The 16239-nt window shown below is 40.8% G+C and overlaps 1 protein-coding gene across 3 annotated transcripts in view; it reads left to right on the forward strand.

Annotated features, from left to right (window-relative positions):
• LOC109447664 (myocardial zonula adherens protein) overlaps positions 1-15851 on the forward strand; it is a 108471-nt gene extending 92620 nt beyond the window's left edge. The window contains exons 1-5 of one of the 3 annotated variants that reach the window (XM_088797242.1): positions 8304-8563; positions 9561-9633; positions 10318-10970; positions 13454-13658; positions 15459-15851. In XM_088797242.1, the coding sequence (XP_088653368.1) occupies positions 8451-8563; positions 9561-9633; positions 10318-10970; positions 13454-13658; positions 15459-15605 (1191 nt within the window). In that variant the 5' untranslated portion in view covers positions 8304-8450 and the 3' untranslated portion in view covers positions 15606-15851. Of the gene's footprint in view, positions 1-8301; positions 8564-9560; positions 9634-10317; positions 10971-13453; positions 13659-15458 lie in introns of those variants that run through there. The other 2 variants (XM_019732239.3, XM_088797241.1) reach the window with 2 other exon arrangements.
• Positions 15852-16239: the final 388 nt, after the last annotated feature.

Raw genomic sequence — 16239 nt, forward strand, 5'->3', positions numbered from 1 at the left:
ATAGTCTCTTTTCTTCATCTGCAAATTTGAGGCTACCTCATTTGACTTTATCAGGGAAGGAACAGTCCAAAAATGTGATTAGAGATGTGTTTCTGGAAAGAAAAACCAGAGGCAAAGAAACCAGAGGGAGATACTGCTAAATTTGCGGGTAATTTTTTAGGCAGAATTAGATTACTGATACGTGGTGAAAAGTATAAATCAAAGTAGTTTTTTTTTGCATATGGATATCCAATTGTTTTAGCACCATGTGTTGAAAAGTCTACCCATTTTCCACTGAATTGCTCTTGCACCATTGTTGAAAATCAATTGGCCATATAAGCATAGCTCTATTTCTGTACTATTTTGTTACATTGATCCAGTTGCCTCTCTTGACACCAATACCCCACTGTCTTGATTAATTTTATCATAGGCCTTGAAGCTGGTAGTTTCCAACTTTGTTTTCTTTTTCAAAGTTGTTTTGGCTATTCTAGGTACTTTGTACTTCCATATGAATTTTAAAGTCCGTTAGTTTCTACAAAGGGGTTGCTGAGATGGCACTGAATAGATAAATCACCAAAAAGGACACCAAGACCTTGCTGTAAGTATCAGGCCAGTATATAGCAACCCTGTGGCCTAGCTGGCAGTACTAGGTCAGCTCCTAAATGACATGGGCTACTTCTCTCCTTCTCAGTTGGGAAGGTACCAGGTAAAGCCTTCCATAATGTATTTTGATAAAGGTACAGTATAATCTTTGTGGAATTCCGGACAAAATATTATAAGAAACATTAATGTGTGCCCAAGGGTCATAAAACTGATGTAATTTGAATGCAATAAAATATAAATGACAAACAGTTCTTGGGGGTTTTCTCTTAATTTTTCAATACATACTTTTGAGTTTTAACATATAGCATTACAGCATTCACCTTCCTGAATTAGGGGTGGGGGGTGGGGGGTTGAGAAATAATTAGTAGGCAATTTTTTGGCCCTGGGACTTTTCTTGTAAATGTTTTCTTTGGCAGCCTTACTCTTGAGAACAGGAAGTAACTCTCTTGTTACAGATTTAAGACTTTTCTGAGCCAAATAACAGAAAGCTGGATTAGTTCTGAAATGAAGGGGGGAAAAAAACAACAACTCTGGGCTCTTGCTGGAGATTAATGACATCTTGCAAATATTTTAATTCTCCCCTTTCCTCTTAACTTGCCACCTCCTAAACAAAACACATTCTGCCTGAAAAAACTTAACTGGTCACTTTGTGGCCCAATGCTAAAATAAAATGTCTTTATGGTATCCACAAATTTATTTAAGCATTTTTGGGGGGGTGCTGAGGGGAAGGAAATTAGGGCTGTCTCAAGTTAAACTTTTTTTCCTTACAAAATTCTCAATATGAATTTAAAGTAGAAAATGCAGTTGTAAAGATGCTAATATGTCCACAGGGATCATGAAGATTCATTATTTTCTTTGACCTTGTAAAATGACTTTTGTTTTACGTAGAGATAAAAAAATTGCCTTATCAAGCTTTGTAAACAATGCCTATGTGTTGTTTGAGATGCTTGCAAACAATTCTTCAGGAATTGTTCAAAATAACAGGATTATATGCTTTGACCAGAGCACTTATTAGTCTGACTATAAAACAAGGAAACTGGTCCCCCCACCCCTCTGCCAGGCAAGGCTTAATCCTTTGGAATTAAAATTCATGTTTTACACTTGATTCTAGGGAAACAAAAATAAAAACAAAACCCTGTAATTTCAATAATGTTTATAATCTGTGGAGATACTAATTATCTCCTCAAATATGAATTATCTGAGAACTCCTTGTAGGGATTCTTAGAACACAGAAAGCTCAGGAAGACTTTGAGATTTAGAGGTAAAGAACACTTTGCTGAAACAAGTATATATCTTCTGTTAGTGATATAGGAAGTTTTGTGGTATTAATTATAGCCTTTCAGAAAAGGAAAGAGTTGGGCAAAATTTTTCATTTGTACTTGTCTCATACACCCAAACTCAAATGCCCTGGTGGCCTGGAAGCTTGCTAAAGGTGGGAAGGGTCTGGAGTAGGGTAATGGGAGTGAGTGGTGGGTGTGAGGGGGGCGGGGAGAATGCTCACCCACATTTAAGTACATGCCCACCTTAAAGTCACTTAAATTCATAATTTTGAAAAACTGTGAATGGCCAAACAAATCTATCTGTAGATTGGAGGTGGCCAAAGACTCACAATTTGTAAGCCTTTATTTACATTGTCAAATGTTTTCTTTCTGTGCATTATAAAGAGGAAACTTATTCCTTTTCCCCCAGTCTGCTTGAAATGACGTTTCTCTCACATCATTCATTACAGTTTGCTTGTCTTCTGCTATTTTGACAACTTCAGATTTTTTAACCTTATAAACAATCTTAAATTACTCAGAGCTGTCATCCATTAGATATAAAAATTAAATTAAGCCCAAGACTTCTAGGTGATTGAAAACATTATCCAGTCTCATAAGATATGAGCAACTGTGGGAGTCCAGCAAAGGTTGATAAAACCTGAAACTTCATCAATGTTGGATGAGTATTTATTTAAAGGGAGCTACCTGCTTCCTGGTTTACTGCATAACAAATATTTCTTCTCAACATTTATGAGCTTAAATAGATGCAGATGTTGCCAAAGAATGTATTATAACATTAATCATCCTAGAATCATATAATTTAAGTGTTGAAAGGCATCTTGGAGTCTGTCTGGTTCAATACCCGCCTTTTAAACAGGAGGAAACTGAGGCTCACAGAAGTTAATTGGCCACAAAGTTAGTGGTGTGCAAACCCTCTCCCCCCAAAAAAACATAGTTGGGGATTGATAAATTTCACCACCACCCTTTTAGTCTCTGATCTGGATCACTTTTATGGTCCTTTATACTATGCTTGACTTTTCTCTCCTCCAAATTTTTGGGAAAAAATATCAAGGAGGACATTTTTTTTCTCAATAATTCCCCTGACTATATATTGCATGGGGATCCCTTGTTCTTTCCTTTCTACTCTCCTTGGTTAAAGCTTTTCAGAGCTGTGTTCTTTTTCATGCCAGACAGAAAATTAAAGGTGACCAGACACTTGATTCTGGCCAGGTCTTGTGAGAGGAGAGTGGTAGTCACTTTTCTCCATCCTGCTGCCAATCACCAATTTCTTTATTTTGTGGTCTCTAAGGTACATTATACTTCAAAAAGTGAGACATATGGTGTGCTGACATTGTAGTAGAGACCAGTTCTTCTTTCCCTCTATGAAAGGCACAACTCCCACCTTGAAAGGAAATTTATAAAATCTCACCCTTTAGTGACTTTGCAAATTACCTCCCTTACTCTCCTTTTGTTTTCTGATAAATATGGGTAAACTATCTTTACCTAAGCACAAAAGAATTACAAACATATTTATCTAAGCATATTTTATTAATGAAATAAACCAGACATATGATACACAATGTACTGGATGTCTTATGAAAAATATTAGACGAGGTCCATTTACGTATAGGAGGCTTTGCTTTCTAGCATGGGATTTGAACCAATTCTTAGTAAAGTTTGGTTTTGACATTGTCCCTTTTGGCCTGCCCTACATATTCTCCAAGTCCTGGGGAGGAGGTCTTCTGGGGTCTTCCTACTACCCTAAACTCACTGCTGTGATACTCTCTCTGATCTACTCTTTCTTTCTGATTGCTCAAAATTCTTCCCACTTTTTTCCCTTTCCCTCCTATCAAATTCCGTTCTTTCAGTGTAAGTCATCACCTCAGCTAAGCTTTTGTAAGAAAGTTGTTTGGAACAAATTCACACTCATGTGTAAATGACTGATAGGTCACAAGCCTTCTAGAAGGACCTATGGTCTCAAAGGAAGATCCTTGTTAACCAAATAATTTTATTGGTGGAATTTCAGCCAGTATGTCAAAGGGAAGTGAAATAAGTCAAGTGGGGAGGGGAAGATGTTTTAAATCTTGTTTAAGATTCTGTCTTCTAAACTGAGAGGAGGGGCCTCAGCTACAATGTCTATGTAGTCGCTACCAAAGATCAATACGTGATCTTTTGAGGACCTTTTTGTTCTGGTTTGTGAGTTTATTCATATGAAAAATCATAGAAAGATGTTATTCAATCACAATAATATTCATTAAATTTGCTAGTTAAAAAGTAAAATTAAATGAAATAAAGAAAAACATCAAACATTTAATAATGTTTTTTTCTAAATGATCTCCCACACTATCAAAAATATCATAAAATACTGTGGTGGCCTGATAAAAGATATTTGTCACCAAACAACACTCAACCATGTGAAAGACTGAAAAGAAAAAAATTCTTTCAATTTGAACCTTATTTGGCTGGGATTTTCTCACCAGAGTCTTCCTATTTTTTTTCCATGGGCAACTGCCCTCTTGATTAATCCCATTTCCCTCAGTCTTAGTTTTTCCAAGCAGCTGAGCAAACAAAGATGCAGGCGGCCATTTTAACGTGCTTCCTCTCTCTAACCCTCTGGGATGGGCCGGCTGTTCATCCTGTTCATAAACCAACAGCCTGAATGTGCTTGGAGAAAGCAGCAAGGATCTTCTGTCAGGATTAATTTTAATAGGCCACAGTCTGTCACCTGGGAACCATAGCTCTGGTAAATGGCTTTAAATTACTATTTGCTGATAAAGAGTGAGATATGAGCTGAAAATTTAGTCCCTCATTTTAAACAGTTTGGATAACTAATGCAAGAATTTACTTTTCGTGTGGAGTACATGTTCTTTACAGCCTGAATCCTTGAGTAGCTGAGGAAAACCTTTTGTTGCAGTGGGGTCACAGTGAAATACAAAGAAGGGAAATGTGACATTTTGTAGAAGTATAGAATTTTAGAGCTGGGAGGGAAATGAAGAATTTGTGAATTCCTCAGCACAAAACTTCCTCCGAAGGTTTCTGTTTCTAATTTCTGGGTAGAGACATGTTATCCCTCTTACTATCCCTTCCATTTTTTTGTCTTCCTCTTTACCAGTTCCTTTCCTTTCTCTCTCCTTTTTTTTTTTTTTTTTTTTTCCACTTTGTTTATCTCATATCCAGTTCCAACTCCCTGTTACCTTCCTTACTTTCTCTTCCCTAACTTGCCAGGCTCCTGTCAGTTATTTGTGAAGTTCTGCACTGACGGACAGATAGAAAAGGCAGCAGGATGAAGTAGGGATAGTTCCCAGTGCTCTGTTCATCTGAGAAAGCAGTGAGTGAAAGGAGTGACTGGAAGAGGAGGTTTGGTAAATGGTACACAGATGCCAGCCATTACTGTTTAATAAAGTCTTAGGCTACCATTCTTTATTAAGTTTCCAGTAGCTATGGCTGCTATGGTTTGTTTGAAAGTTCAGCATGTTCCACTCCCAAATGGATGTTTAAAAAACACACAAAAGAAAATAGAATTTTCTTCGAATTTGTTTACGACCCTTGGTTCCCATCTCTTGTCCATGTGGCCAGCACGTAGCACGGGCAGACCAAAAGGTAGCCTTCCCTCTCCTCAGTCGGCTCTATCACCTTGAAGTCCAGACATCAATCAAGCCTTGATTTTCCTAACACATTAGTGCTATTGGCCTCTCTTATTAGTCAGGGTTCTTCAAAGAAAAAGATCCAATAGGATGTGTCTATGCGTGTGTGTGTATAATCATATGAGTCAATTTCTTAAAATACATCTTCATTTTAAGGACTTGGTTCATGTGATTATCACTGCAGGATAGACCAGCAGGCTGGAGATCCAGGGGAGAACCACTGTTGCAGTGCAAGTATGAAGACTGTCTGCTGGCAGAATTCCTTCTGTTCGTGGGAGGTCAGCCTCTGTTGTAGTAAAGGCTTAACTGATTGGACGAGGTCCACCTACATTATGGAGGGTAATCTACTTTACTGAAAGTCCACTGATTTGAATGTAAATCTCATCCAAAAAATATCCTCACGGAAACACCTAGACTGTTTGGCCAAATATCTGGGCACTGTGACCTAGGCAAATTGACATGTAAGATTAACCATCACAGACTCCTTTGCTGATAATCATTGTTCCTAATGAACCTGTCTGGTTGTGATATCTGCCTATCCTCTCCTTTAAATTCTCTTGGGATGAACCTCCCACTAACCATTATTCTGCTGTCCAAGTTCCGGCTACTTGGCAGGAATCAGGCTAAATTTTTCATTTACACTTGCCTCACGTCACAGCTACTATGACCACACACTACTGCCACTCTGGTCATTTCTAATCAGAGAGCCCGGGCATGCTTCTGCCTGGCCCCCTGTGGTACTCCCTTCCTACCCTCCAATGATCCCAACATGGTGGCAAGAGCACCTCTGAATGCTGAGAGGCCCAACAAGTGTGGAATCAAACACGTCCAGTCTTTACTACATTGATTTTGGTGTTTCCCACATCAGTATCCAAGTGAGGAAAGCAAAATTAGATATTTTTAAGGGCAGCTTAGGCTACAGGCAGGAAGATCTTTTAGGAGCTATTATAATAGTTCACTCAAGGGCTTGGACAAAGACAATGGAGGCAACAATGGGTGTATGGGGACGTGCTGAAAGGGTGGCAAGAGGGAGAGTGTACAGAAAAGAAGGTACTTGGGCTGTAGGATTTCGTAATCAGTTAGGTTGAGGGAAAAAGAATAGTCAGGTATGAATACCTAGTTTCTTGTTTGGACAACTATGTGGATGGTCTTGCCATTAAACAGTGAGAATTTTAAAAAGAGTGGGTTAGGGGAGGAAATTTTTAGTTTTGAACAAGTTGAAACTGAGAAATCTTTGGGATATCCAGGTGGTAAGGTCCTTACCCTGACTCTAATTCTAGCCCCAGAACAAATTCTCCAGATTTGAAACTCCTGGAGAGATTGGTAACATGGAATTCATGGTATGAGTGAGTTTTGAGAAAATGGTCAACAGGGTCAGATGCAGCAAGGAGAAAGACTAAAATCTGCTCCTTGGGTTTGGCAACCAGGAGAGGGTTCATGGCACTGGTGATAGTGGTGAAGATATGCCGGAGAGTAAGTCTTTCAGAAGAGAGGGCCACTTTTTACAGCTTTATTGGGGGTTATAACTGACATGCTATAGACATTGGACATATTTTAAATATATAATGCAATAAGTTGTGACTAGCTACGTCAAAGGCCTTACTCAAGTATTTATTTAGCTAGGGCTGGAGCAGGTTATTGAAGTCCTTGAAAGCAGGGTTTAAGTTGAGAATTTTTATACATTAGTTAATCTCATCAGAATGGACTAGATTGGGAGGACACAGAAATGGCTTCAGCCATGCTCCCTGAAGTAGCTTCAGATTTTTTTCTAGAGCTTCTCTAATTAGGAGGGATTGCTTTTGTCTATTATAGTACCTTACATAGAATTGAGAAAATTAAAATTTCCGTATCAAAGAATGGGGAGGCAGCGTTGGAAGTTATGGTGGCATTCAAACCTCCCAATTGATATCTACTGTGTCTCTTTCATGCTTCTTCCTTTTTACTTTGGGACACAGCTCTGGTAGCTGAACTATAAAGAATAGGTGAGAGCTGGGTGTGATGCTCATTACGCTGCCTTCCTCTTCTCAACAGCCTTAAAAAAAAACTTTTCAACAATTTTAAACACTTGGAAATAGGCATAAAGTGAAAACGGAGACTTACAAATTGGTGTCGCAAAAAGAGCAGCTGGGCATTTGAATTTGAACTCTAGTGTTGTCACTTAACTAGTTTTGTACGCTGGGAATATTTACTTCAGTTTCTGTGCCTTTGTTTTTCTACAGGCACAATCTGAAATTGTGAAAGAGAGGTTCTCAAGCCAGACATCAACTATCTTGCAACGCCTGAGGTAGTACTGCCCATGGCTAAAGTCCTGCTCCAAATGCCTGCCCCATTAAGGAACGCTGATGGTCCCTAAGGGTCTTTTCAACTTTAACTTTTGAAGACGTCTCAGCCTTGGGTAAGGAGGCGCCACATCATAGACCAGGGCCTCCCAAGCCTCGTCCTGCACATGACCCCAGCCTCTCACCAAAGGCTAACTCGTCATTCAGGTTTCCACTTACATTTCACTTCTTAGAAACACCTTCCTTGGTCCTCACACCAATCTTACAATTAATGTTGTTTATTATGACTTGATTAATGTCTGCCCCCTCCACCAATCGGTAAACTCCCTAATAGCAGGGCCTGTGGCTATTTGTTGAGGTCACGGTGGCACTCAGTAAATACTTTTTAAATCAACAAATGAGGGGATGAACAGAGAAATGACAAACGGCGCGAACGCACGCCCCACCGGGGCGTGACGTCATCCCCCGTAACTTCCGCTCCTCCGGGCGCCCACTTCGCCTTGTTCGTGTTTATTTCCGGCGTTTCAATAAAGCTCGATTCGGCTCGAAGAAGACCTGTCCTTCCGGGAAAATGGCGGCTCCCGCTCGTGCTCCGCAGTCCCCGCCGGCCGCAGATCCGGTGCTCGCAGCGGGAGCTGCCGAGGAAGCCGAGTGCCCGCCGCCTCGCCAGCCTCAGCCCCCGCAGAATGTCCTCGCAGCCCCGCGGCTTCGAGCCCCAAGCTCCCGAGGGCTTGGGGCAGCGGAGTTTGGCGGAGCTGCGGGAGATGTTGAAGCGCCAGGAGAGACTTTTGCGCAACGAGTAAGCTGGGGTCCCGCCGAGTCACCGCCAGGCGCCTTCGGTTCAGGTTCCCAGGGACGCACCTCTCCCTTCCCCCACCCCGTTCCCTTCGCTGGAAGGTGACCTTGTCTCACAAAGCTCCGTGCCAGCCCCGCGGGCGAGCGGACGGCCTACAGCCGCAAAGCCGTGCGCGTCCTGGCCTGGCGCGCACCGCCTGTGGGGGCGGCTCGGCGCGGAACGGCGTTGCCGTGTATCAGCTCTTCTTAGCTCCTCGCTGGTGTATTGACTCAGCTACCGTGTCGGTTCCCTGAAGGGAGGGTCCGTGCCTAGATCCTTTTGTTCCCCACCCCGCCCCCCATATCGTGCCCAAAACATCCTGTCAGTTTCATCCCTAGGTACTATTTTCACAGGAACCGTTGGAAATGGAAAGAGGGGGATTGAGGAGTGGTTTGTTAGGCAGAGAAAGTTGAACTTTCATTCAGTTGGCAGACAGTGCGTTTTAGCTGGGAAACGATACAATGAAAGTGATTTTTTTTTTTTTTAGGAAGCCTAATTTAGCAGCTTGGTGCAAGATGCTTTGAAGGAATAAGAGGCAGAAGACAGTAGGAGGATATTTTCAAAGAGTTTGCCAACAAGGAGTTTGTAAGAAAGTGAACTATGAAAGTAGTTGAGGAGTTGGGGGCACTTCATCAGACTTGGAATAATTTGAATAGGTTGTTGACAGGTGGCTGAGTATTGCTGCCTGTATGGAGAACTATTAATCACAGGAAAGTTGGGGGAGGGGAATAGGTTCCAGGTTGACTTTACTTAGGGCGTGCTGAGTTGAAGGGAGAGTTAATTGTATCTAGTTAAAAGCTGGAGAAGTGGTCATGAGGCTCCAGAGAGGAGACAGCTGGGAAAATAGAGGAATCTCAACTGGAGGGGATGTTAATAGTTGAAATTGTGGGAATGAAAGTAATGTCGGAGAAAGAATAGAGGGCCTGACATGTAACCTTCCCTCCCCATTGTATGGCTAAAGACAGGGAAATCAGAAAAGGAACTCTGTCCCTCAGCAAAAAGGACAAATGATCACTTGGGGGCTTCCTAGTAAAAACAAATATTTTAACTTTGTGAGAATGGATTTTTAATTTGTACCAGTGAATTAACTTTTGGTGTCAGGACTCCTTTCTATGTGTAAGTCTTATTGAGTATTCTAAAGCATTCTTGTTTTATGTGTGTTATATCTGTGGACATTTGTTAATGTATTAGGAATTACAAGTGAGAAATCATAAGCACAAGAAAACACAAGTTCATACATTCTGTTAGCCAGCAGAGCAATGGTAATCACATGTCCTGTGGCCTCAGGAAAACTCCACAGTACCCATGTGAGAAAAGGAGAGTGAAAATGGTAAATAGTGTCTTAGTATTACTGTGAAAATACTTTTGACCTTACAGATCTATTCACCTCCTCTCCCCAGGAAGGCCTTAGAGATCATACGTTAAAAACTGGTGACTTTTGGGATGTCTCACATGAGTGTTATATGCTTAAAATACTTTTGCTGAAATTCTAATTAGATGAGACAAATGAGGCATATTCCCTATTCTTCCTTGATCCCCTTGTTTTGGGGGGGGGGGTATTTGGATAATGACTGTCTTATTTCATTCATGTTTTGGGGCAGTTGGAAATCAGATTTTTGACTTACAGATTGATTTTTCTCCCTTTGAAGATAGTGCTTTGTCATTATAGCTCAAGTTTAAAAACATGGCTCTAATGTATATGTGTTTTTTTTCCATTTGACAGAAAATTCATTTGCAAATTGCCCGACAAAGGTAAAAAGATCTTAGACTCTGTTGCCAAACTGAAAGCTGCCATTGCAGAACGTGAAGAAGTCATGGGAAAAAGTGAACTGTTTCATCCTGTTAGTTTAGACTGTAAACTAAGGCAAAAAGCAATTGCCATTGTTGAGATGGACACGGATAAATTCCAGAATTCTGACCAGATACTTGATACTTCATCACTAGTTCCTGGCTGTTCCTCTGTAGATAACATCGCATCATCTGAAACAACCTCACAACAACAAGGACTTGTATCTTCTACCCAGAAAGGCGATGAAGAGGCCCCAGAGTTGGGGTACACAGTGAACAAGTGCCCAGCCTCCAGCGACAGAGCCAGTGCACCTTCCTTATCCGAAGCTAGTGGGCATCTCCCTCAGCATCGAGTGTCAAGTCGAGCAGAAGATAATTCTAGCAGCTCTGACGGCTTGTTTATTGATAGGTTACAAAGGATCACAATTACAGACCCAGGTGAACACCACTCAGAAGAAAACCGGAGTACTGAGAACTTGACAGGCCTTAGTAGTGAGACGCAGAAGAAGCCTCATTACATGGAAGTGCTAGATATGCGAGCCAAATACCCAGTGCCCTCGCCACATAAATTTAAAACCAATGTGTAAGTACCATCAAAAAACAGTCCAGTGACAGGAACATACTATTTGTTAAACTCAAAAAATTGGGAGAATGCTTTAAGTTCAGTGGACTTCGTGTGAGAACTACTTGTAGTGAGGAATGAGCATATTGTGGAAACAGTGAGACCAGCCTGACTAGAATGGAGGAGTCATGTTGAAAAATACTTTAATATTTAGCCAAATAATTGAAAAGGTTTTAAATAGCAGGTGGAGTATTAAACTTCAGGACACTTACTCAGTATTTCATAATAAACACAGAGAATTTACTGTGACTCCTTTTTTCCAGAACCATTTTCAGGTATGCAGTTCCCGCTTTGATTAGACTGTCAGCCAAGGAAAAGGAATTGTAGGAGCCGGTAGACTTTCGCAGCAAAAAATATTTGTGTGCTCACTTTTTGTGTAAGCAGCAGGTGCTACGGTGACACAGAAATAAAGATTCTGCTCAACGAGTTTAGGTTCTAGATCAGGACGTAAGGCTTACATACACACTTAGAAGAACATTAAACTACATAGTAACAACTTTGGGGTAAGGGAGCTGAGTAGGGGTTAAAATAACTGAAAACAGATTGCGGGAGGAGGGGCAAACTAACCCTGCTTCTAAATTCCTTTTCACAGTTTGTTTGTGTTATCGCCTGTAAAAGATAAGCTCTTTGAAGAGAAAAGGATTTTATTTACTTATTTGCAAATGTAACATTCAAATCAGGTACCTGCCCAGATTTACTAGGATGTAAATAGATTAAGGAGGATGTAACATCAGATACAAAGTTGAACCATTGCTGCCTTTGAAAAACTGAAAATCTCGTTAAAAATACCTAAAACCATTTTTTAAAATTATTATAAAGAGACTTTAAAGTTTAATCCTACCCCACCATTATTTTTAACCTCAAAACATTCTATTTTTCTATCTAGAAAATCAGGATTATATTACATTAATTTTTAATTAGAAATATAAACTAATCTTTGATTACATAACCTCATTTTGTGTGCAGCGAGATATATTTCCTCACTACTGGAAAGCCAGAAGACCAGAAGCATTGTCTAGTCAGTAAATACCCTGATCCCAGTTTTGTATTGTAGTTACTTAGCTGGAAGAGGGAGGGGTGTAAGGGAATAGCAGTGAGGGCTACCAAGGGTGAAGGAAGTTGAAGAGAAAGGGCTCAGGGAATCCTGGGCCTTGACAGTCAGTAGGCCATAGGCCAGTGGGGATTGAGGGGCCCCAGGCATGAGCCCCTTGGAGATTGGAAAGTGGGGTGAGGTAGTGTCCTTTGGCTCCTTTTCTGCTCTTCCTTTGACCTCCTACATGCTCTTCTGGCTCCATTACCACTTGGATGCTGGAAGCTGCCCCTCACCTACCTCTAGCTCAGGTCTTTCTAGAACTTCAGACTTGCACGGCCAGTTACCTATGTAACATGACCATGTGGGTGTCTGTGGCACCTTGGGTTTATCATGTATGAAGTAGAACTCATTTTTTCCCACACAACTTTTTCCCATGTTCCTTAATTTAATAGTGCCCCCTCCTCGTTTTTTCCCCCCAAGATGTCTTCCGTTTTCCTCATCTCCATATCTGTTATCCATGAAGACCTAAATAATATATTCCTGGACCTTCATCTCTAATCATTTTTATCTTCATCCTCTCTCCTAAGGAAAGACTGTCATCCCTCTCTTGGGCTGTAACTGGTCTGTTCCGGCCTCTGGTCTTTACCAGTCCATCTTCTCCACTGCAGCCAGAGTGAAATTTGTAAAATGCAAATCTGAACCTGTTACATAGAATAGAACTCTCCACTGTGGTCTGGACCCAGCCTGCTTCCCAGGCTTATCTTGCTGCCTTTTCTGTACTCTCCGCCTCTTGCACTTCCTGTGTGCTGCAGCTAAGTGCCCCTCACTCCCTGCTGGGGTGCCCTTCTCCCCTCCTTTACATGGTGAGCACTTACTCCAAGACTCCTCAGACCTCTCTCTCTTGAAGCTTTTCTGACAACCTCCCTGTGTCCTGTTAAAACTGGCCATTTCCTTCTTTATGTTCCTGTGTATTATGTATAGATGTGTATCACAGTACCCATGGTAAATTGCACTGAAACTTGACAAGTTTATTTCTCTCTACTGGACAGAAAGCCCCTATGCAATTTTTTTTTTTTTATGAAAAGATAGCTTCAGTTCAATTACGAGGTTTGAAGAGAGAAGGAAAATGCCAAGATCCTATCTCTCTATAGTCTATTAACTGTTAAAGCAATGAATTAATTGTCAAAATACATTCCAAAAAGGTGCTAATTTAAATACTCCTGTTTATTTTAAGTAAATATTTTAAAAAGGTAGATATTTATCTACCAATGTAAATATCAGTAAGTGGCTTACTATGACCTTTGTAAAACAATTGCTAAAATTAGAGGCCGCTGTCGTGTTTGTGAATGTTGTAAATGTGTATCTATAAAAAGAAAGTAGTCTGATGGTATAACGTAAGTTTTTCCTTCAGGTTACCTTCACGACAAAATGATCCACCTGGTCATCAGGAAAGAAGAGCATCTCCTGTTTCCTCAGAGGAAAGGCGGCGCAGGGATAAGCAGCATCTTGATGACATCACAGCAGCTCGGCTTCTGCCCCTTCACCACATGCCTGCACAGCTGCTCTCCATAGAAGAATCTTTGGCACTTCAGAAACAGCAGAAACAGAGTTATGAGGTATTTAAGAGTATGAATTGTTTCTTGTCTGTATGTTAGATGCTGCTTACGTAAGTCAGAGTTTACTCCAGGTAGTTGGAGGATGGAAAACAAAAGGGATGAGGTGTTAGAAAAATGGTCATTTGATGCCATTAGCTCAGACTTGGGCCTCTAGTTTTCCGTCTTTCCTGCTAGAACTGCAGGAAACAGCTGGAGATGATCATAGCTACCTGCAACGTCACTCTGGTATTTACCAGGGAGCGGGAGGAGACGACTGCAAAATTTCACATCCTTAAAGCCCATGCTTTTAATATAGTAGTAGTGTTGCTTCCTGTCTTCCACCTTGTAAAACTCATAAGAGAGCTTCTCAGTGGTGGAATCTAACTGAGAACCCTGCAAAGAGAATGAAAGAAATGTGGTTTCCAGCTTCCATCTCCTGCAATACGTGAGAATATAAAAGTGGTGGGCGAGCAGTGTTGTGTTGCCAACAGACATTTGGACACTAAGCTTAAAAGCCTAATCTGCCAGTCCTTGTGAAGATAGAAGAATCTCCTACTTTTAGTGACTTAAGTTTATGTAGCACTTTTTCTTCATAGATCTGTGTGTTCTGCATAGAACTTGAAACATGTATATTGACAATTTGTGCACAGAATAACCAGATGGGAGGAAATAAGTGTGAGAGCCATAGCAAGGAAAAAAAAGGGCCCAATATACTCAGATAGCAATAATTTGAGCCTCCAGGAAAACAGCAGCCTGACTTCCCGATATGCTTAGCTGGATTTTAATCAGGTACTGTACACCAGTTAATACAAAACCAGGCTGTTATGCTGCTTTAGCTTTTTATAAAAGCTCAGTTGGCATGGATTGGCATTTTTAACGCACTCCTTTTGAAAGATATTTTTCTTCCTCTCAGTGCATTAAAATTATTGCCTACTTTCAGCTACAGCGTTGAGGAATTGTTGTTCAAATTGTCTTAAATGCCTGCCCTGAGACATTTTTAGGTTGAATTATACCCTCAGATTGAAGTTGGCTTCCATGGCAGTGTAGTAATAGTAGCTCCCACTTCAGTCTCCCTCTTCAGTCTTGCCACCCCATAATATTCACAGCCTGAGGGAAAGGACATAAAGAAGTTCAAATGGTATGGGAGGAAGCATGACAAAAGTAAAGAGCCAAATTAGGATGAGCATTGCCACTGCCATCAGTCAGTGGTGGTGTCCTTGCGTGTATATAAGCACATTGCCAGCATCTGAAATTTGCTTGGACTTTTTGTTGCATAGTAATTTCCATGGGACTTTATTTGGAGAAGGGTAGTCAGCTTTTTAGTACTAATTTTTTGATTTTCATTGTAGCACTGAAATGTTACTCTTAAGCCTAGAAGCCATGGTTTAATCGAGGAAAGATGATTCTGGCAGTTGGAGAAGCAGCACAGCATTAGTGGTTTTTGACATTTGATAGCTCAGATTGTTCTGTGAGTTTGTATATACACATGCGTGTACCCACATATTTAAAAATCTATCCATGTTTATAAGTATTGTAGTGCTAAGCTGATTCCTCTGTTGCTCATGTAGAGGTGGGACATTTCCATGTACTGTTTATTAATGCACGTCTGTAACTACAACGAGCAGGCTGGTAGCTCCCACCAGCATGAGGAGCGATGGTATCTGGCAGGCGCGACCGTCAGGCTCGTCACACTGCTGTAGCGAGCGCTGAGAGGGGTGGTTTGCCCCTTTATTTCTGATTCTGTTTAAATGACTTCCCAGCGAAAAATGGTAGGGAAAAGATGTGAATGTGTAACTTTTTGCTTTACATTTTATTTTAAAGGAGATGCAAGCCAAGCTCGCAGCACAAAAGTTAGCTGAAAGACTGAATATTAAAATGCAGAGCTATAATCCAGAAGGGGAGGCTTCAAGAAAATACCGAGAAGTAAGGGATGAAGATGACGACAAGGCCTCTGACGATGAGTTCTGAAGATGAGCCTTGGGATGGTCTCCTAACTCTGCCTGTTCAGATGTCATTGTCTTACATCAGTCTTTCTAACAAGTATCAAGATCAGTATCAGGCATTGTTGTGGGAAAGAGTTTTATAAAGTTACACAAAGGTAGCTGTAAAAATAGCTCAGTATGTCTTTCAGAAGATAACTTTCACATGTTTGAAAAATTTTAATGTTTGAATATTGTGTTTAACCACAGTGTATTAAAGTTTTGCAGTATGTTGTGTGTCGTCTGATATTTTAGTACATAATAGAGCACATTTTTTTTCTCTAAGCCAAATGAAAGCAGGTGACTGCTTTTTTCCTTATTCTTGCCTCTATCAAATAGCATTTATTTCATGCCTTTCAGTGAAATATTTAGTTGTCCCGGGTATCACCTAAAATGAAATAGGAGGATACACTTCCCACTTTCTTTGAGTAATGAAGGGAGCGGTCTAAAGAATTTTATGCACGTTTGCATGGGGTTATTGGATGTGAAATACTTAGGACACTCATAGAAAATGCTTAAATGTTTATTTCCTTCTTCTGTCTTCCCTTGGAAGAATGTTATCTTTCTTCCGATTATGAATAAGGAGTACAGTTGACCCTTGAACAACACAGAGGTTAGGGGTG

Source organism: Rhinolophus sinicus, chromosome 3, assembly GCF_057876585.1.
Source record: "Rhinolophus sinicus isolate RSI-liver-muscle chromosome 3, RSI-T2T, whole genome shotgun sequence".
NCBI classification, from domain to species: domain Eukaryota; kingdom Metazoa; phylum Chordata; class Mammalia; order Chiroptera; family Rhinolophidae; genus Rhinolophus; species Rhinolophus sinicus.